The sequence below is a fragment of the Lissotriton helveticus genome, chromosome 3_1, assembly GCF_964261635.1.
Source record: "Lissotriton helveticus chromosome 3_1, aLisHel1.1, whole genome shotgun sequence".
Lineage (NCBI taxonomy): Eukaryota > Metazoa > Chordata > Amphibia > Caudata > Salamandridae > Lissotriton > Lissotriton helveticus.
This window is the reverse complement of record NC_136061.1, coordinates 1,529,275,623-1,529,297,636: the sequence shown is the minus strand read 5'-3', so window position 1 is coordinate 1,529,297,636 and position 22,014 is coordinate 1,529,275,623. Positions and strand designations below refer to the sequence as shown.

Genomic DNA, 22,014 nt, shown 5'->3' with positions numbered 1-22,014 from the left:
GTAGGATGTATGCAAATGGTCAAACCTATTGTATAGTAATGTACTTCTCTCTGAAAAGGTAGCTCCTTTACGTTTTTCTTAAGGGTTGTAGCAGCTCAGATGTTGATCGAAATGTATATTGTTGTGGAAACCTAGATGGAGAAGGCTTCCGTCAGTGTGATTTTTTTTTCACTTCCTGGCACTGCTGCACGCCACGCACTGCTACACGCCACGCACTGCCGCACGCCTCACACCACCGCCGCACACCTCACACCACCGCCGCACGCCTCACACCACCGTCGCACGCCTTTCACCACCACCACATCACTCAGGGACACCACCACATCACTCTGGGACACCACCACATCACTCTGGGACACCACCACATTACTCTGGGACACCACCACATTACTCTGGGACACCACCACATTACTCTGGGACACCACCACATTACTCTGGGACACCACCACATTACTCTGGGACACCACCACATTACTCTGGGACACCACCACATTACTCTGGGACACCACCACATTACTCTGGGACACCACCACATTACTCTGGGACACCACCACATTACTCTGGGACACCACCACATTACTCTGGGACACCACCACATTACTCTGGGACACCACCACATTACTCTGGGACACCACCACATTACTCTGGGACACCACCACATTACTCTGGGACACCACCACATTACTCTGGGACACCACCACATTACTCTGGGACACCACCACATTACTCTGGGACACCACCACATCACTCTGGGACACCACCACATCACTCAGCCCAACCACATCATCACTCAGCACCGAAACAGCATCACTCAGCATCACAACAGCACTGTCCTTGCTTGCTACAAACAAGCATTGCCATAGCCAATAGGACTCGCATTAGGAAAGTGTAAGCTATTGGCTTTTTTTTAGTTTGCTAAGCTCATTACTTAATAGTGTTCCTCCTATAAACGCTTTCAAAGAGAGTGGCGAGCGCATTTGACTGCACGTCTATGGCACGATTACACAACATTCATTTGGCACAACATTCATTTGGCTTTTAATGGGGATAGCGGTTCTTTCTTGCACGATTGTGTGTTTGCGAGGATGGTGGCCTCTGGCTGCAGCCTTCCACCCCTTCCTTTGCCCAACAAGGATGGCCGTGGAGGGGAGCAATTGACAAGGCCTCATTCCCCTCCCAATAATCAACGCTTGCGACCCTTGGTGCCAGATGGAACCCACGTCTGTTGCAATGTTGATCTATCGCCCTCCCTCTATCTATCTATCTCCCTCCCATCCCTCTATCTGTCTATCGCACCACCACAGCATCAGTCAGGGGCACCACAGCATCACTCAGGGGGCACCACAGCATCACTCAGGGGCACCACAACATCACTCAGGGCACCACAACATCACTATGCGCTACCACAGCATCACTGAATGTCACAGCATCACTCGTCGCCACCACCTCACTCAGCGCCACCACAGCAACAATCTGTGCAACCATTCAACAACAACTGGTTCAAATATGTTCTCTCAATGTTTCAAGCTTTATTACAAATGTCACAAAAAGATGTTCATATTTCACTTCTGTTCTTGGATTTTCGTCACAATAAAATACACTGAACATAATCTTCACAAAAGTTATTTACAAAAGTTTAAGCTATTGCCATTATAAATTACAATAACATTTATTTAAGTATTAATTATTTAAAAAATGTAAAAGCCAATGTTATTTGTAATATCAATACATCTAAGTCACGTAAATACAAAACATGTTGCATTACAAATGCTATAGGTGTCACATTTGCAAAAGTTAAAAGTATTGGCATTGTAAATGACAAAGCTATTAATTTCGCTATTTTCAAAACCAACACATAAATAAAAAAATTGTCATTTACAATACCAATAGCTCAAACTTTCCTAATGCGAGATCTATTGCATTGCAAATGCTTGTTGAATGAGCAAATATGCAGGTGTATATTTGCTTATGCAAAAATGAAATGTGCAAATTATTCTGAGTCTCCAGTTTCCAGACCTCCTCCTGCAAACTCTTATGAATTCCTGAACAGATTGAATCAGTACCAATGCAAGGACAGATGCCTGAGGGTGCTCTTTAGTGACCTTTAAGCAGTGGGCACCTAATTTATTTTCATGTTGCCCCTTCTGGTTTTACACTGATAATCCATTATTCTTTGTTTTGAATGTTAACATGCATCAAACATGTTTTACAAAATGATGTCTCTGAGAAATAGCATCTAAAGTTGCACAATATTTTAGGTTGCAAATGTTTTGGTGTACATTTTAATTTGAAAGCAAATAATTGGCAGTCTTGCTTTCAGGCTTCTGCATGTGTTTGCAGACATTCAAGGACATTCTGGGGGCATTATAAATAGCTTCAAGTTATTAAATGTTGCATATGGGTGTACACTTTTTTTGAATATTAAAACCCATGTTAGTAATGCAAATGTAGCATATTACATTTCTTTTCGAGTGCTCACCCTAATAGTAAAGAATAGTAAAGACTTTGCATTAATGAACTATGTAGAAGTTCAAACAAAGTATACATATGGATGCAAATCTCGTCTCTGTTGTAGAAGGCCCTCTTATAAGATCTTTACTGTGGTACTGTAAACTTGCAGACAACGTGCTTTGGCTAGAGGGGGATGGGGATGTCCGTCCTGTAGACAAAATAAATGTACATGGCAACTTGTCCTTTACCCCCAAACAATATACGTAGGGCATCGGGTGATGGGAATTCCTCACCCCTGATTTAGATTGCTTATCACATCATGTTTCTATTTAATTTAAATTTTTTTAACATGAAGCTGATATGCTATAATTACATGGATGTAAGTTTGGATTTAATGGATTAGGTGCAAACCCTGGCATCAAAGAAATACCATTGTGGGGTCACTAGATATGTACCTGGTTTAGAATAGGCTTTGGGGTACAGGCAGGCCCTTCTGCCCTTTTGACCTTTTTGTAAAGGGCCCTGATCATCAGTAAAGAAGACCCATTTTTTATAAGTGGAGGCGTCCTCTGTGGTTTCAGTGTCAGGGGCCTTGCCTTGCAAACGTTGCATAGGCCTTCAGAGACTTAATTCAGCAGAGTGTTTTGGTTGGGGATGGAAGCTGTGAGCCTGTTGCTTCCCCAGAAACTACTGAGTGAGGATTGAATCCCTTCACACGTGTACCCAAAAAAGTCCAGAGTCAGCAGTGATGTAAGGTGAAGTGTTCAGGTAATAAAGTCTTCTCTCCCTTAAAGTCCAAATCCATCTTGAATTGCATACCCTTGCTCACAGTTGAATCTCGAAAACCGTCTCTTTAATAGAGCTTCTGCCCCTCCTATGCTTAAGGCGGGTGTGGAGGTGAACACACTGTTTGCCAGTTTTGTGGACATTGTTTGTATAGGAGAGAAATTAACTTGTTGCACTAGCTTTGCACACTCTTGTCATCTAATAATTGGTGCTGATGTTGTAAGTTGTTGTTCTTCAAAGCAGAGATTTTGGTTTTCAAATGACTCGTAATCTCTCCCCTAAAACTTGCAATGCTCTAGTACAGACTCTACCTCTGATTGTTTTTTTTCTCCACCATCCGACTCGGAGAAAGCTGTCAGAGCTCCAAGACCATTCCATTATAGGACGAAAATCTTTAATTGCTATACCGAAATTCACACCTGCAAAGTGAGAAATTGTGTTTCGGCCAACTACTTTGGAATATAATCAGACCAAAGATTTTGAGGGAAGGTTGTATGACACTGACTTGTTGGATGCTTTGTTGTGGAGAATACACTCTCCCAGTTTTGTCCTAAATTTAATAATAAGTTCCCAGGTAGGAATGACATAAGGTCAATCTCCTGAGGGTCCATGAGGAATTGTCCTGTTCTGGTGCTTAGGTCTTCAGATGAAAAAAGACTGTTTCGTATCTAAAAGACGGACAGTGGGTGCACTATGGAATGAAGTGTGTAAACTCCAGAGCCATCGACCACAACCAGCGTCAAACTCACTTCGATGAAGAAAGGGAAGGACTCTCTAGTTTACCCAGGAATGAGGGAGCAAAATCCAGAGTACTTTTCCTCTAATGAATCCAGCTTTGGAGATGCTCCTTCTACAGCCCCCCCTGTGAATTTCAGACCAGCACAGAAATTACACCTGGCTTCCCCAGTAGACTTTGCCTCTAGATTCGCCATAGAGGTGATCCACTGCTCTGGGCAGGAAACAGTTTTGAGATGTACTTGAATAAAGACCCAAACTCAAAACTGCCCACCATGGACTTAAGGTAGACTCTGAAATCAAGCTATATGCCTCCACTGGCCTTGATGCCAAGTGACCCCGCTCCACTAGAAGACCAAGGAGAACAGTCTGACCAGAGGCAGATGCAAGTCTACATAGCCCATGTGACAGGGCACATCCACCACACACTACACCACTAGGCCAACCCCATGTAAAAAAGTATCAAATCACATTTAAGAGACATTATCTGGGGAACTCTAAACCTTCCCAATCCCTAATAAGACTAGGCCATGACAGGAAAGTCCTCCATCAGTCCATGTCCCCTTTACAACCAGTTCAGAGCCTGATCCTGCAGGTCTTCTAAACTTCTACAATGAGACATTCCATACAGATGATTGAGACAACTCTTGTCAAGTTTTACAATGTTGATTTCCCCCAGCATTAGCATTCCTTAGAACTTTACCCAGTTAAACCATTTCCATCTGATGATATCACCTCCTACCATGCAGTCATCTAGCATGTGGCGGACCATCCCATGGTCAAAGTCCATGGGATCGAGGATGTGGACGGCTTTCTTATTGAGGTGCTGTCAAACCGTGACAGTACTTATAGAACACCTTCCCGATGAGTATAAGAAGTGGGGAGATATATCTCTAGCCGCAACATTAGGTACGCCCTGTAATTAGCTGACTGGCTCTTGGAAAGCCAGCTCTAGCATTCTCCTCCGAAGGCATGCATGGCTAAGCGTTCTCTGGATTGAAACCAGCTGTCTGGCAGCACCCAATTGTGCCTTTTGATATGCACTCCTACTTGGCCCTTATAAGATATTTATAAGTTGTTGGTGGTAAGTACCCAACTGAAGTAATAACCACAACCTTTGTCAGGTTGAACCGTTAGTCGCCAAATTAACCTGAGCTCTACCTTCCTTTAGATATGGTCAAGAACAGACACTTAACTTGGAGGCAATGTGCAAAGTATTTCTGCAGTACTAAAACAGTAATGAAGTTGAAATGCTGAACAATAAAAATCCCAAAACAAATAAAAAAAAAAAAAAAGAATAAAGTTTAATAAACAAAATGACAAAATCCAGTAAGGGAAAATGTGATTTTTTTAAAAAAAGTTTTAAGTAAAAATAGCACCAAGAAGCACAAAGTGGCAATGATAGTCAATGGATGTGGATGTCCAGGACCTAGACACAGTTTAACACGGACTGCGATAGAGCGCGGGTCGGGTACACTAACCATGATTGTCCTGCTCAAAGATTTTTCCTTCTGACTTTAGTCCTTTAATTCCCAGTCCACCACAGGAGTAGTCTACCTCTAGAGCCTGCTCAGCGGATGCACTTAGACTCACAGGGTGCCAAGCAGAGCCCAGTCGCCACAGATTAGCTGGGCAGTTGCAGGAATGGCCTCTTGTAACTTTTTGCATCCCTGTAACTTGAAAGAGGTCAGCCTGATGAACCTTGGAGTCCACTTTTTTGTCCTGGGTACGAAGAGGTAGAGGAGGTAAAGTCATTTAGGGCTTTTCTCAGGTATCAGACAAAGGCCAGTCCTCTTCTGATTATCCACAAGTCCAGGAGTATTCTGAGACGGGTGCCCACAGTCGCCACATTTATAACTGGCATACACTAGTGGGTAAGAATGACCCTCAGGGGAACCTCAACCAATGGGTTAGTTTTTCCCTGGGCTAACTCTATCCACTTTAGGCTGTCCCAGGTTCTATCTACCCTGGATCCAGAAGGCTGATTCATTTCCTCAACACAAGTGCTATTAGGTATTGCAACAAACAGGGCTGGGTGGGTCCTGAACCCTCTACCAGGAGGCCCTGTGCCTCTGGAACTGGCTGAATCGTCATGGCATTTCTCAGTTTCCTGATCGTACACCACCAAGCAGGATCTTTAAATGCCCGGTCGGGCAAACTGAGGCAACTCCCAGGGGATCCTAAATGGCAGATTCTTCAAAGGCGGTGCAGGGCGTCTTCCAGGAGTGGGAAGAACCCCGGTTCAATCTGTTAGCCAGTGCTTAGAACGCACAGAGTGGATGCTCTTCTGTTTTGGAGTTCCCAAGGTTTTCTCAGATATTGTCTGCTATTAATTACTTCATCAAAGTACAGTTTCAGCTCTATATTGAGAAGAGGTTTTCACTTCACGATGTTGCACACCACTCTAAGATAATGAAGATGTTTTTCCTCCTTCACCGTGGTCTTTTAAAAAATAAATATGGCACCCTGTCCCCTTGCATAGTATTTCACACTTACATTAGTGAGGAACGCAGTGTCGGAGAGTTAGCCATCTGTATGAGCATTTACAGCTTTCCAAAACCAGGAGACATGAAGGAGAAGCCTACGCTGTGTTTCCACCAGTACAGGGAAAGGGTAAGTTACCTTTTAACTCCTATCGCTACTTCCATTCAGTTCAGGAAATTACTTTTTTCATACGGTATATATATATTTTTCTTTCTAGTTCCTGGTCAGTCGCTATTTTACTCTCTTAACCATAGAAAGATAACATACATTTGTGAATATGACTGCCATTATGACCATGGATTAGTTATTCATAAGATGGGGGATATAATAAAGGTAGATTAATATTTATTCCACCGAATCACCCACTGAGCACGCCTAATCAATAAACACGACAAACATGAACTTTGAGGAAATAACCAGTATAACAGATCAACGGGCGGATACTCTAGCCTTCTCAACGGAGGAGGCCTCAAAAATATATGCCCTTATACACGAGGATACGACTGAGCCTACATCACACCGCAACAAAGAACAAAATATAAGGCAATTGATTTACCTATCTAAGAGGGAGATAAATCAAAGATTACACGTGACTACATTGATAAAATACCATAGAGTTCAGCGCAACCCGCGAGGATTGCTTTAAAACCATCCCTATGTAAAAATTCACAGCGATTCAAAGAAAGATGGTACGCTATCCTTAATAAGTGTTTGTTAGATTTAATCCTCCTTATCATTGAAGAGCTGTCTAATATTTTGGATGAACTGTCAAAGGAGATTGTCACAGTAACAACAGAGCTCACTAACTCTGTCGACTGAAGACTGGATGAAAGTCTTGAATGATATTAACATACAACTGACAAAACACTCACAGGAAGTGAATGAACGTAAAATAAGAAAATTCCGTAGGGATACGGTTGATTACAAATTAGGGAAGGTCTATACATGGGCGGAGGTATACGCCCGGAGACGTCAAACAAGACCTGATAAACAACAAACTGACACATCATCGTCGGGGAGTGACACGTCAAGCAAACCAAGGGAAGGACCATCTAGACAAAGAATAGAAAAACAACAACTAACAGGCCAACAACAATCGAGTGAACAAGCACACACAAGCACGGAGCCTTTTTTAGAAGTAAGCCCTTTAGAAAGGGCAGACCCAGGAGGAGCAATAGAAAAAGGACCAAACACCCGGAGTACCACAACAAAGAAGGACAAACCCAAAAAAGTAACGTAGATCCTAATAGTTTGGTGATAAACATATCAGATACACTGTTAACACAGATAGAGCTTAATACTTTGCAAAAAGGATTAACGTATGTACCAACTACAAATACCACCATATTGGAATTGGAAGTTAGCCTGTTTAAATTAACCAGAAAAATCAAACTAAGACATTTTTTTGACAATGTACTCCCACCTAAAGAACAAGAAAAAGAGGATCAATTAAGAGGATTAACAACACGAAGTACCTACATGCCACCAATAGGGCACAAAACCATAGACTTATTTGAAAATCTAGTGAAATCTGATTTGTCTAAACTAAATTACACTAAAAATCCCAGGAAACCTAACTTAACACAAAAAGAAAGGGGAATCCTTAAATCAATAGCGGAAAATCCAAACATAATCTGCCAAAAAGCAGATAGAGGAGGAGCTACAGTCATCATGAATACTACACAATATGAACAAGCAGTAGAGACCCATCTAGCGGACACTACTACCTACATGAAATTGGAAACCAACCCGAGGGATGAATTCAGCAAGCATCTAACCTTAATTATAGATCAAGCTTACAGCAATGGAATCATAGATGATCGCACAAGAAAATTCTTGCTGCCACAACATCCTAAAAGTCCAACCATTTATATGGTTCCCAAAATTCATAAGGACCTCAAGAATCCGCCGTTTAGACCGATAGTGTCTAATGTAGGGAGCATGCACCAACCGGTGGGTCAATTTATAGACAAATATTTACAACCTAGTGTAACACAAATGGCCACATTTGTTAAGGATACAACGGACCTGCAAAACAAATTACAACAAGTGGATACTACTAACGAAGAAAGATTGATATTGTGCACTATGGATGTGAGGGCTTTATATACCTCCATACCACACAACAAAGGAATAGAAGCAGTTGAAAATGCACTCTTACAATCAGATTTAAACATCGACATGCAGGTGTTAATAATGCAACTATTGGAATTCACGTTACACCATAGCTACTTTAAATGGAAGGAACAGTACTTCCAACAACTCACAGGCACAAGCATGGGAAATTTGGCAGCTCCAGCCTATGCAAATTTATTTATGTCACAGTTTGAAAAAGAAAATATACTAACTCAAGAACCGTGGAAGAAACCTATCCAAATGCTCTTACGCTTCATTGACTATCTTTTCCTAGTATGGGATGGACCCATATTAACATTAACTCAAGCCATAAAAGAATTAAACCAAAGAGATGAACGTATCCAATTCACATGGGAAATACAGAACACAACGATTAATTGTTTGGATGTAGAAATTACAAAAACATCACAAGGATTTACGACAGATCTCTTTCGTAAACCCACTGATAGAAATAATGTATTTCATTACAAACGTTTTCACCAGGGAAGTCTAAAAAATCATCTACCTTTTTCACAAATGATTAGGGTAAAACGTATAGTGTCAACACCAGCTAAAGCGACAGCAAGCATCATGGAAATGGAAAATAGATTCAAGGAAAGGGGGTACCCCATGAAAACACTGGCAGCAGCCAAACAAAGATGCGAACAAATGACAAGAGAACAACTACTCATCCAAAGCAACAAAACACCAAAAACTAGAATGGTAACAGTATCCAAATTCTCCACCAAAAGCAAAGTATTTAAAAACATCATACTAAAACACTGGCCAATACTAACACAAGAGACAGATTTCAACAATTGTTTCGTGGAAAAGCCTATATTTGCTTACCAAAGAGCGAGAAATTTAGGAGAAATTCTTAAAACCAACAACATACAGGAAAAGAAACAATATGATGAAACGAAGCCATGTTACAACTGTAATAATTGTAACAACATATTAAGAGGAACAACAATAACACATCCCAGGAAAGAAAATAACATCAAATTGAAGGTATCAGCCCCATGTGATACGAAAAATGTAATTTATCTATTGAAGTGCCCGTGCGGCTATGGATATGTTGGAAAGACAGCAAGAAAAATAAAGACAAGAATAAACGAACATAAATCAAACATAAGGAATAAAACAATAAAATCGAATGTAGCAAGCCACCTAATGGAAAAATCGCATACAGTCAGTCAATTGCGTTTTGTAATTGTGGAGGAGGTTCAGAACTTTGATGGAATGGACATTAACCAACAATTATTTTTAAAAAAAAAGGGACAACTCTTGGATTTATTTCCTTGAGACCCTCAAACCGCACGGAATGAATGATAGGGTAGAATTCAGTTGTTATCTTTAATAACATTGGACGTTTTTTGTTTCCCTCATTAGGAGGTTTAGTCAACTGAAGTCAATATGTTTTTCCCCCTTTCAAGAGGTTCAGCTCATTAAGGGTCAAATGCATATCGTGTCCACTAATTCTGTTGATGTATCTTTCATAACGAGTAATAGGGCATACTGCATATAACTTTAGATATTAGATATCGAAGAGAATCAAGGCACATTACCCGATTGCTAATCAGAGCATTTTCTATATACAAATCATCTTGGGAACTTTTTACACTTCAGTTCACTTTTTATTTAATTTTATCATTTAACTTTAATCACCTTCAGTCCCTAACATAAACAACAGAGTTTTGGCACCGCTAAGATGGCGCCTATCACTTGAGTCCATTGTTTATGTCAATTGTGTACGTAGGCACGTTTTGGCCGTTAAGACGCTAACCCGACACGCTTGTATACAAGTACGCGCCGGGAAGGATTACCAGAAACTCACAGACACACAAACAGAGGGGAACACGCTGTTACACGCAGTCAAAGTAAGTTGGGGAGATGTTTCCGTAAAGGGCACTGGGAGATTTGCAGTATAGGTTATTGATCTAGGAGGTTTTGTTACTATCAATTTTTTGACCACGCTAATCGTGTTATACAAAATTGAAAACCCAATAGGATTTGCAATAGAGGAGTACAATTAGAAATGAGAAGCAAGTTACTAGCTATTAATCCACGATGAGATTAATGTATTGATTTAGATGACTGTTAATGTATCTCATACAATAGAATGATGAATAGTATGCACACTATTAACAAATCGCCTCGTGTATAAATGAATGCATTTTTTTGTGTTGTAGAAATAATTCCCTGATAAAGGCTTTTGATAAAAGCCAAAATGCATTGGAAGTATTGTAAATGAGTATATATATTACGAAAACAAAAGAAAGTGCAAAAGTAAACGAATGAAATAAAAGTTTACAGATTCAAAAGCAACAAAATGGTATGGTGAAATATATGGATAAACAGCTTAAACCCTATCATAAAGAGATATAGGCAAGTGACCGGGGGACGGCACCCCAATTGTAGGGGTACGCGATTAAGGATATAATGAAGGAGCATTGTCTGTCTTCTTCTGTCTTCCAAACCAGCCTTCTTGTTCAAGTTCCCAATTGTGATGTTTTTCCGAAAGGCTTGAAGAAAATCTGTATCCCTTTGTTCTTCCCCAATGGGATCTTAAACTAGTTTGACCTTTCCTAATGGGGACTGCGTTTGAGCTCCTGCGTAGTTGTCCTGTAAGAATGTTGACGTTGCAAGCTCTTAGTTCTTGCCCTCCCTTCACCACCTTTTATCCTGACTAATTGGTGTCGCGAACCAAGGCTGCTTTCCTTCCAAAAATTGTGGCTCACTTTCACCTCAGTCAGCCCATCATCCATATCCCCCGAAGGAGGAGGAATGGTTGCACAGGTTGGATCCTAGGCTTTCAGCAAATTGCTACCTGGATCGCACCAAGCCCATATGGCTATTTAACCCTCTGCTCTTTGGCTACTGTGGAGCCAAAAAACAGGCAATGCAGTGCAGAAAAGGACCTTGTCCGGGTGCATCAACCTCTGCAATAAGACTTGTTATGTTTTGGACAGAAAGGACCCTCCGGAAGTGATCAGGCCCTATTCCACCAGAGCTAAATCGACGACTACTACTTTTACTAGAAGAGTTCCAGTGCCAGAAATTTGAAAAGCTGCAATGTGGGTGTTCCTTTCACCTTCACCAAGCATTACTACTTTGATTCTGAAACACGTAGAGATGTATACACCACCTGATCCGTTCTGCAGGATTTCCTCATCTAATCAACCTTCCTTCTGACAGGCTATTGCTTTGGAATCTATTCTACAAGTGAGGATTCTGCAGGTAGAAGTATCAATCAGAATAAAAAGTTAATAACTGTAGTAGCAATCTTTCTAGTGGATACACTATCTACCTGCAGACTGTCACCCGGTTTGATGGATGTGTTATAGGGAGAGTTAAAAAATAAAGTCAGTTTTGGTACTGCACAACTATATCCAAGTGACTGTTGACTCACTTGGAAAACTGGAAAAAAAACTGCATTGAAACTGACGTTATTGCACCGAGGATGGGCGATATAGGGATTCGGTGACGTCATCTGATGCCACTTCCAACACCAATACAAATCCACCAGCGAAGTAAGAGCTTTCAAAGCTTCTGAATCTAGTCTGAGGTTTGGTATTACTCTACAGGTGAGGAACCTACAGATCGACTATTCACCAGGTAGGTTACTTCTTGTTGATACTCTTTCTAATCTTAGATTCCTCATCGCCCTCCCACCTCCCTATTCTGTGGAATTAACTTTTCCATCTAAAAAGGTCCCAAAGTAGATATCTGCACGCATAATTGATTTGTGGGCTCTTTGTCCAGAGAAAAAGCTAACGTCCATGCGCTTGGGTAGGGCCTATGTGCTGCTTCAGTAGTCCCTTCCAGGGCAGAGTAGAGTTGATGCAGAGGCGCGCGGCACCACCTGCTGATGCGCAGAGGCTGTGCTGAAAAATCTACCAGATCCAGTCTGTTGCCTGGGGATATTCTGAAAGTGAGGAATTTGCGGTTAGAATATCTACCAGAAAGTGCTCCACCAAAGGTAAGTAACTTGTTTGTTTGGTCTGTGGCATGTTCTGAAAGCCAGAAGGCAGTCTCGAGTAGGTTCTAGGAAGCCTTGATGCATATTCTGAAGAATATCTGTTTTCACCTGACATCTGCAGTCTTTGCTCTGCGCTGAAGAATATTTTTACTGGGGTTGTTTTACTGTTGTGCTTTGTTCTCCCTACTGCTGTTTCATGTTGATGAGGTTAGTGGAGCACTGCAGGGCCTACGATTGCGTCCACGTGTCTGGCTTCTCAGTGTGAGAAACCCATGCGCCCATATATTAATATTTGTGGCTTGAAGTGTTATCACACGAAAGGCACATTAAGAGGGGGAGTTGATTGTTTAAATTATTGATCAGTTGAACACAAAGTTTACTTGTTTATTCCAAAAGATTTAGAAGGTGTTGAGAAATGTACGCAGTGGCGGAATTTAACTTTGTGTCTTCTGTGTCAACAATTTTTACAGTTACCTTTATCCAGATGGGCGAAATCAAAACCCGGACCTGACTGGCCTGTGTGAGCCAACACCCCAGGACCACATTAAAGTGACACAGGTGAGCAACCTCTAATGAGCCCTGCACTCATTCGACTCAAAAAGAAGACCGTGCCAAGGTGAAAAAACGAATAAGGGTGAAAATGTGCCCTGTATTGTGTGGGGTTGTTTACTAGCCTGCTGATGTGTCAATTGACCATACTCTTTTGTAACAGACTCTGTGGCTTTATGCAAATGTTTACTCACAACTGACTGACTTGTTTTGTCACAGGAACAATATGAGTTGTACTGTGAGATGGGCTCCACGTTCCAGCTCTGCAAGATCTGCGCCGAGAATGACAAAGATGTGAAGATCGAACCTTGTGGTCACCTCATGTGCACCTCCTGTCTTACTTCCTGGCAGGTACTGTGTATTGTACAGATGTTTCATGCCTGCATATCCTTGCTGGGTTCTGCCTTTCAAGTCTAATGCTCTTCCTGCTCTACCTCCTGACATGTTCAATACTATAGTGTCCTTATCTGCCTTTCCACCTCACAGGTACTGTGCCCTGTTGTGTTTTGATTTGAGGTCTCACCTTTCTTGCATTTTTCCTGGCAGGTACTGTGCGCTGTACTGCTGTCATATGCTCTTTGCCCTGTTTCCCACAGCTTACAGGAAATGTTTGAAGTTTCTGCAAGGCTAGCAAGACTTTCACTCACAAAGCATGTATAGCAAAGTCCCCCTTGTGTTGGGCATGTGTAAATGTATTTTAGTCTTTGCATTTTATGAACAGACAGATGCATTTAAGCAGTTCCTTTCTGCCTAGGTCTTCAGTGTATCCACCTGTCTTGGTTTCCAGTTTGTGCCTGCCTTGCCATCATCAGTAATGTCGATGCCAAATATTGTAATGCCAGCGGTGGCTCGCATATCTAATTACTTGTACTTACAGTAAATAATCATTGGGTGAGTTTGGGCTTGAACTGTGTACTTGCTAGTTGAATGTGTGAAACCCTTCTGTGAAGCACCCATTGGAGAGGGTCTCAGCTGTGCGTCTTTGGAAAGGAGCAGTCGTTTGTCCACTACTTGTCGTGGCTGACGTTGGATGGACCTCTTGGTAGATCTTATGTAAAACACATCCGTGGTAGATCTCGTGTAAAGCACATCAACTCCCAGGGGATCCTAAATGGCAGCTTCTTCCAAGGCGGTGCAGGGCGTCTTCCAGGAGTGGGAAGAACCCCTGTGCATGTGTGTGCTTAATCAGTCCGAAAGGATTGTGGAACCCTGCTTTTCAAGACTGTCATTGCTGAAACTCGTTTATTTAAATGCAGTAAAATGTTTATCAATTCTGTTAAAAAAAAAAAAAGCCTGGCGCTTTCTTCAGAAACCTGGGAATTGGTTCTTTTATTTACATGTGCATATTCTTTTCACACTGTAGGAGTCTGAGGGCCAGGGCTGTCCATTTTGCCGGTGTGAAATTAAAGGAACTGAGCCCATTGTTGTGGACCCCTTCGATCCCCGAGGTGGAGGCATGGCTGCACTGTTGCGGCACTGTGCAGAAGGTGCTCATTCTCCCAGCTACGACGATGACGACGATGATCGTGTGGACGACTCACTCTTTGTGATGAAAGAGTTGGCCGGTTCAAAGGTAATTACCAATTGCCTAGCATATCATGACGGCAGGTTATGGGGCCCACAGGTTCTAGGTGAGTAAGGACCATGGCAGAGGCACAGTGCATAAAAATATACTCTGTAGGTTTTAAGTCACTCAAGTGTGATAAATGTTTGACTATTCTTGACTATGAGTTGTTCATTTTTGTATATTTTGATTTTCTTTCAAGATAAAACCACGTAGAATTTGTATTTCCATGTGCGTCCTTGTTAATCCATGGCTTTATCTTCCCTGGTAGGTGGAACGTCCACCATCCCCGTTGTCCATGGCTCCTTCTCTTCCCCCGGTTCCACCACGACTGGATCTTCCGCCCCACCGCGCACCCAATCCCCTTGGAGCCTCTAGCCCAGGCACCACTTCAAAGGTAAGGCGTCTAGGATCATCTGTGCAGTTGAGTCTGTTACAAATGCTGTGATTGAATACCTTTATTTAAGGAGTATTGTACCCTATAAAGTTTGATCATCTCTACCCTTGACTCGTATATTTCGAGGTACATGTCCCAATTTTTGTTGTCTCGCAGGACTTACTATGTGGGGTTAAGTTAATACCCAAACTATCGCTAATGTTCAACTCCCGCTGCAGGCTGTGTTGCCCTTTTTTATGGTAAATTAATTTTCCCATGTGTTTTTTAAATGGGAAATTCTAGTTCCCACGTGTTATTTTCTTAAATAAGAAAATATTCCTGTCTTCCATTATTTTTTCCTCTTTTTTTCGGGCAGAACATTTATATTTTCAGCTCAGAATGGTTGTGTTTTGCTGCACCTAAAAATGCTTACCTGTTGATTGAAATTTCCTTTAAAGTTTCAGTTCACTTGCTTTGAGACAGTTTTTGGGGGGAGGTCATTTAATGCAAATTGTTCCATGCCTCGGTGCCTCAGCACCCCGTGCGCTTGAGCAATTCTAATGGTGCTCCCTATGGCCGTGGTAAATGTTTTTACAGCAAAAAACCTTTAGTCAGTGCTGACTCGAGTTTAAACATGGGTGTAATATTTTTGGGGAGCTCCTCTGCCGCCATTCACATTTGGGGAAAAGTTTCAAAATGTGAATGACTGGTGTTGCGAGTCATGACAGATCTACAAACTGAAACGATGGAAAAGATTTGCACCAAACAATTTAAAGTACACTTTCTAAGTAAAGTTCCGCTTTCATGCCCAGTTTTTCCTGAACCTGTTAAGTGGTTTGAGCTGTAGGTGTGAGACAATTATTCCTATTGGAGCTAAGATAAGAAAGCACTTAATTCTTCCCCCAGGTTGCCCTCCCTCACAAAACTCCTTTTTAGGTCTCACCTAGCGACGTAGCGCTGTCGCTAGCAAGATCTATTGTTGTCGGCTTGGCTTTGGAAAGGGAACAGGACATGTGCACGCGTACAAAGGACTGCAGTTGTGCAAGCGTACGGCGGCGTTACCACAACTCGCAGGACAGGAGATGTGCACACGGCAGCTTGCACCGCGTTAACACTCCTTCTGCTTCCTTGCTGAACAAGTCAGAGGACTGCAGTTGTGCACGCGCCAACTTGCGACGCGTTACCACGCCTCGTGCTTTCTCACAGCGTCTGTTTGAGTTTGTTCCCTTACTGTCTCTGAGGTCTCATTCTCTTCCGGTTCTGGATACTGGGTGTGTGCCTCAGTCAGAGGCCTGTGCAGGCACAAGGCCTTGCTTTCTGATAATATGTAATCCTGTGCACTCTGCCCAGACCAGAGAAAGGCACAGAATCCGGATTAAACAATGTAGCGCGTTTGAAAACTCGACCCTTGAACACCGGGTTCCTACAAGGGGTGCACATGTGACAGCAGATGCAGAGACCCTCTGGGCTGCCTCTTATCTACCATGAGGGATGAATGTCCGCCTTTGCTTCTGTGCTGTCGGTTCAGCAATCACCGTCTCGCGCCCCTCGCATTAATAAAACAAGCATTTGCAATGCAGAAGGTCCGCAGTTACACGAGTTAAAGCTATTGGCATTGTAATTGACAATGCCTTTTATTTCTGTTTTTAGCACGAAAACAAAAATAAAAGGCATTGTTATTTGCAATGTCAATAGCTCAAACTCTCGTATATGCGAGACCTATTGCATTGCAAATGCTTGTTTTTCTTGTGGACAGATCTTCACAAACGTGGCATGCTGAATTTTAGCGCAGTTAATAGATTGCCACCTAGAAGTCTATCTTCTCAAAAGTTACAGGCAAATTAAGACCGATTTTTCAATGGTGCCAAAGTCTGAACCATAACTACACATTATGCCACTATGCAAGATATATACATATGTTTGTGTGTATGTATTTTCTGCATTTCATGTTAGAGTTGCAGTATGCATGGCTATTGTGCAATTTCGAGATTGTGCTCTTAAACATAATTTGCAAATTTAAGTGCATTTTTGATTCTGCTGCATTACCATAAGTGCACAGACTTTGAGGTTTTTTAAATGTTTGTTCCGGTATTAACCAAAGCAAACCATAACTTCACTTTAAAATTTATTTTTTTTGGTAGAATTCTGGGGGCTTTTTATCACATTTTTGATCATATACTATATTCAAGAGTTCCTGCGAAGTGGACCAACCCCCAGAGGGCCTGGCCTATAGGTCATGTTTCATACCCACAGTAGTCATTTTTCATTATTCATGGCCCCCTGTCTTGCGCAGTGAAGTTGGGTGCAGGCCAAGGCTCCAACACTTTTGTGGGCAGTCCTGCAGTTCCTATTGCACTAGATCTTCATCTGTGCACAGCAGGCGTTGTGATGCAGTGTAGGAAGCTGGCTCGGTATATACTGTACCAAAATGAGGTATAGTGTGCACAGAGCCCAGTGGAACCCCAAAGGTAGGCAGAGGTAAAAGTAGATGGCACTTTACTCTCTATTTGTGGTAGTGTTGGCAAGCAGTAAGGCTTTATCAGAGGGTAGTGTTAAGCATTTGTTGTACACACTCAGGTAGCGAATGATGTAACACACTCAAAGACTGAACTCAGACCAATTTGTTTGTATAAAAATATTATTTAGTTATATTTATTTTCTAGAACCAAGCAAGCCTGCCACAGGTAAGTGTAAGTGATACTTTTCAGGGCAAGTTGAACAATACAAGCAAGCTGAATGAAAATGACTATCTTACAGGTATGTAAATACTTTTGAATACAGTGTAAGTTACTGTTAGATTACTTTTTAGATTACTTTATATATCTGATAGACGTCTAGTCGCAGAATCCTTAACTTAGAATATCCCCAGGTGTCAGACTGGTTCGCAAATCTTTGTGCACCTGACATCGTCCATGGACTTGACATCAGCGGAGCCATATGTGCCCCGGCGAGCTGACATCAGTTTTCTTTTCTGCGTCACAACGCGGATCCTGGAAACCAGCCGTTCCTGGCCTAGTTTTGGGCCTTCTCGTACCGGAACAGTGTGCAATGCCCTCCGGGTTCAAAGCCTGTGATGCTTGTGCGCGTCAGATGTGTGGCACTGATCCACACCTTATTTGCATGTGGTGCCTTGGTGTGCACCACGATTCCAAGTAATGCAGTGACTGTCAACACATGAAGCCGAAGTCCCTTTGGGAACGCCGTATGAAGCTGTTGGCCGTGCGGCTGTCTGGCCCAGCTTCTTCTCGTCGCCGCTGTCCCTCTCCAGAGGGGGCTCGCTCCCGAGGCCGCTCCCGCGACCGGTGCTCTAGAAAAAGTAAGCAGAGCCACAAGCGTCCACTGAGGTCCACCTCTCATAGGCTTGCCGTTGGCGCCCACTCCTCTCGTACAGGGTCAGCTACGGGCGCCCAGAGGTCACCTCCTCCTTACCCTCCTTTTCCAGGAGTTGGAGTGACGTGCGCCCAAATGGAGCCCTACTCCCGGCTCTTCAGGCCTACTTTGAGCCCCCCCTCTACCCCTGGCACGCCTTCGGGCGCCCATAGAGGCGGAGGGTACTCAGGCTGGGCCCTTGTTGGTGGCTCCTTCCCCAACCAGGGTTGTGTGCACTGACTGACTCCAGAGTCGATGCGACGACGTTAGGCCGTGGCCCGGACCGTCCTGGTCGCTCTAGCACACTGCCAGTCAACCCATAGCACTGTACGGCTTCCTGTGCGGACGGTGGAAGCGGCGTCGGCGACGCTGGGTTTGACGCCAGGCTCTCACCGCCAGTCGATGCATAGCCCTGTGTGGCTTCCTTCGCGGACGGCGGGGGCGTCGTTGATGACGCCGAGCTTGGAGCTGGGCACCACGTCGGACCCAGCGTCCAAGCCCACACCCAGCTCTAAGCCTGAGCCCATGTCTGGGGCGACACTTCGTCCGACGCCGGTCGAGGTTGCATCCCTCGTGGAGGCCGTCGACGTCCAATCGGCTCCGACACGGCACCCACCAACGCCGCTGTCGACATACCCATCGCTGCCGGTTTCCATCCATACATCGACACCGATGTCCATGCCTGGGGTTGACCTTCTTCCGGATTCCTCGTTTGTCCTTTCAGCGGGGTCGGGCGACACCGATATCCACTACAGCCTATTCAGATGCTGCTGCTTCCCCTGATCGGGAGCCACTGGTTCAGGTCCCTAGTGTGGCATGGCCTTCGGGTCGTTCCCCCAACCCCGCTCTTTATGGCAACTGGGAGAATTAGTCTCCAACCTTCCTACAGACGGCCTCTTGTCCCCTCCTAGGGTGACTACTGAGCTAGGGGCCGCCTATGCGCAGACTATCAACCGGGCAGCTGCTATCCTCTGCTTATAGCCTCCTGTGGTACACCTCATTCCTGATCCCTTAATGGATCTGCTTCATCTCGAGCCTATTACAGTGGAGCCTTTGCTACCCCTTGCGGGTGCTTTATTAGAGGTTCTGCGTGGCGCATGGGCATGGCCCTCTTCCGGGGCTTCGGTTGATCGTGCCATTGCTGGTAGGCACTGTCCTGCCCCGGGGGATCCACTTTGTCTATCCCTCCACCCTACTTCTTCGGGCCTGGTGATTCAGGCGGCCTTTGGGTTACAGGACTCCACTTTGCCCTTGTTTCCTCCCACCTGGGAATCCAGATGGCTGGATGCATGTGGAAGACAGCTTATTGCTTCTTATAGCGCGGCCATCCACGCTTTAAACACCACATGCGTGTTTGCGCGTGCGTCCTCCACACTCTGGGAGTCCGCAGCTAACCTTACTCCTTCCTTTCCGGAAGAATTGCGCTCTGAGCTTCTCCGTCTTGTTCTTCATGGCAAAGAGATGGCACATTTTTTAATCCTCTCCTCCCTGCATACCACAGACTCTGTGGACCATGCTCTTGCACGGTTGGTGGCTTTGCGCCACCATGCCTGGATGCGTGACAGTCGATTCCCCGATAATATTCGGGAAAGCCTCCAAGACATGCCTTTTAACGGAATAGATCTTTTTGGGTCCCATCGGACTCTGCAATTTCCAGGCTTCTGTCAGGGCTGCCGAAATTCTGCTGTATCACTAGCTGACTTCTTCCTGGTCTTTCTTTACGACCTGTTTTTTATCAGAGACTGGTTGGTGTCTCTGTATTGTCTGTACTGCCGTATAGCTGGTGGATTTTCTTTTCAGTCCTCTGACTGTCTGTTTTGCCAAGGACACGCCCCCTTCTTGCCAGTGGTTGACCCATGCCCTATGTGGGGTATTGGCTGGTGGCAGATGTCTGCATTCGCCTTTGTTTGCTCCTGTGGCGTTTTCATTGTGGGTGTCCCTCTGGGATTCATATACCCCCTTACTGCGTCCCGTAGGGTCGCATCGCTCTGTTGTCTGTGGTGCTTCTACTCCTGGTCTGGGTCTCTGCTGTGTAGTATCTAGCTCGCATGCCCTGCCATCATGCTTTTTGTCACATGGTCCGTTCTTTGACGCCAGCCCCTTCTGGGTTGTTCTTGCCGATGAGGAGTTACCGTGGGCCTCTCTGTTGTACAATTGTTATGGCCTTTTGGCTTATTCCCCAGCAGTTTTATCCACATCCCAGCTGCTTCCAAGCAGGGATTTCTGCGTCCTGCTGGCATTCTTAACCCCTTCGACGCTCATGACGAGCCCAGCTCGTCATGGAGTTTCCATTGATTTCAATGGAAATTACATGGAAGATCATCAGGTACCTTAGCATCCAAGTGGTTAATGTTTTTTTTGGGGGTTTTTTTTGGCACATAAAAAGAATTGACTTTGAATGTCCAGTAGACCAATGAATTTATTTGTGGTCTTGAGAAATTCTTTTTGCTTTCTGAATTTTCGTTACACATTAGTTTGTTGTTAGTGGACTATTCAGTGAAATGTGACGTAGTTTTGTCATTAGTGTTATCAAATAACACCTTACACAATTGATGTTTGCTGAGGAAAATTGATTAAGAATTGCCTTTTTGTATATAGATGTATTGTGGAATCGTAGTGTATATATGTAGATTTGTAAGGTATTTGTGTGTTTTAGTGTTTTTTCTTAGACACTGATGAAAATGATTCAAAAATAATGAAATAAAAAGGTATGAACAAAGTGTACCTTACAAACTTAACTGATATTAGTTTGTTTGGCTCAAATTTTGAGACATAAAAGAAATCATGCAGTCGGTAATTTTGCATTTTGGATTGGCATTCGTAATGTGGCAGATTTGTGGAGCCGGTTCTCCCTGAACTCCGCTCTGCCTGGGTCTAGGACCCGTGAGTTGGTTCTGCGTACTCCCTTGTTAGGCTCGTCTTTTCTTCTAAATTTTCCTGCGGGGGCACTACTCTCTCTTCCGGACTGGAGGCAAACGCTGCTAATAGCCTGGACTAGTCCCACCTTCTGTATAATGCGGGTACTTTTGAGCGTAACATAGTCCCTGGGTTTGGCCGGGTTTCGGCATACTCTTAAAGCTGTTTCTCCAGTATTGGAGTGTCTTTCATAGATTCACATGCTTGAATATTCCCAGTCGTCTGAGTGGGAGTCCCACAGTACATAAAATAGTAGTAAAAAATCACATATATAAAAATGTCATAGTAATAATAATAATAATAATAATAATAAAATAGAATTTAATAATACTAGAATGCTTGAAAGTACCATAGAACATTATTAACACATAAGGAAGCATTGAGGGAGAATCACTTTACTGGCATATCCTTGTCGTTATGATAGTCCAAATTCCAGCCAATCAGGCTGTCGCACCCTCTAGAACCTTCTCCTCAGAAGCTCAGGCACTCAGATTTTCTACGGCACGTGAAGGGAGTCTCCCTGAGCTCTGCTCAGTTCTTTCTTCAAAATTTCTACATTCTGCAAGTATTTTTACTTTTCTTCAAAGAAGTCTTTATTTTCAACTCTGCTTCGCCTGTGGAAAGCTTCGCCCTTTTTCTAGGGACCCTCACGATAGTCCGGTCTTTTTTCTGAACTTCAGGTGAGGA

General features: G+C 43.6%; 1 protein-coding gene across 1 annotated transcript in view; it reads left to right on the top strand.

Moving 5' to 3' along the window:
• The window catches only part of CBL (Cbl proto-oncogene), a 348,147-nt gene that overhangs the window by 173,317 nt on the left and 152,816 nt on the right, over positions 1–22,014 (top strand). Inside the window, exons 7-10 of the mRNA XM_078682180.1 lie at positions 13,024–13,111; positions 13,322–13,453; positions 14,466–14,675; positions 14,938–15,063. Coding sequence (XP_078538306.1) covers positions 13,024–13,111; positions 13,322–13,453; positions 14,466–14,675; positions 14,938–15,063 — 556 coding nt within the window. The remainder of the gene's footprint in view (positions 1–13,023; positions 13,112–13,321; positions 13,454–14,465; positions 14,676–14,937; positions 15,064–22,014) is intronic.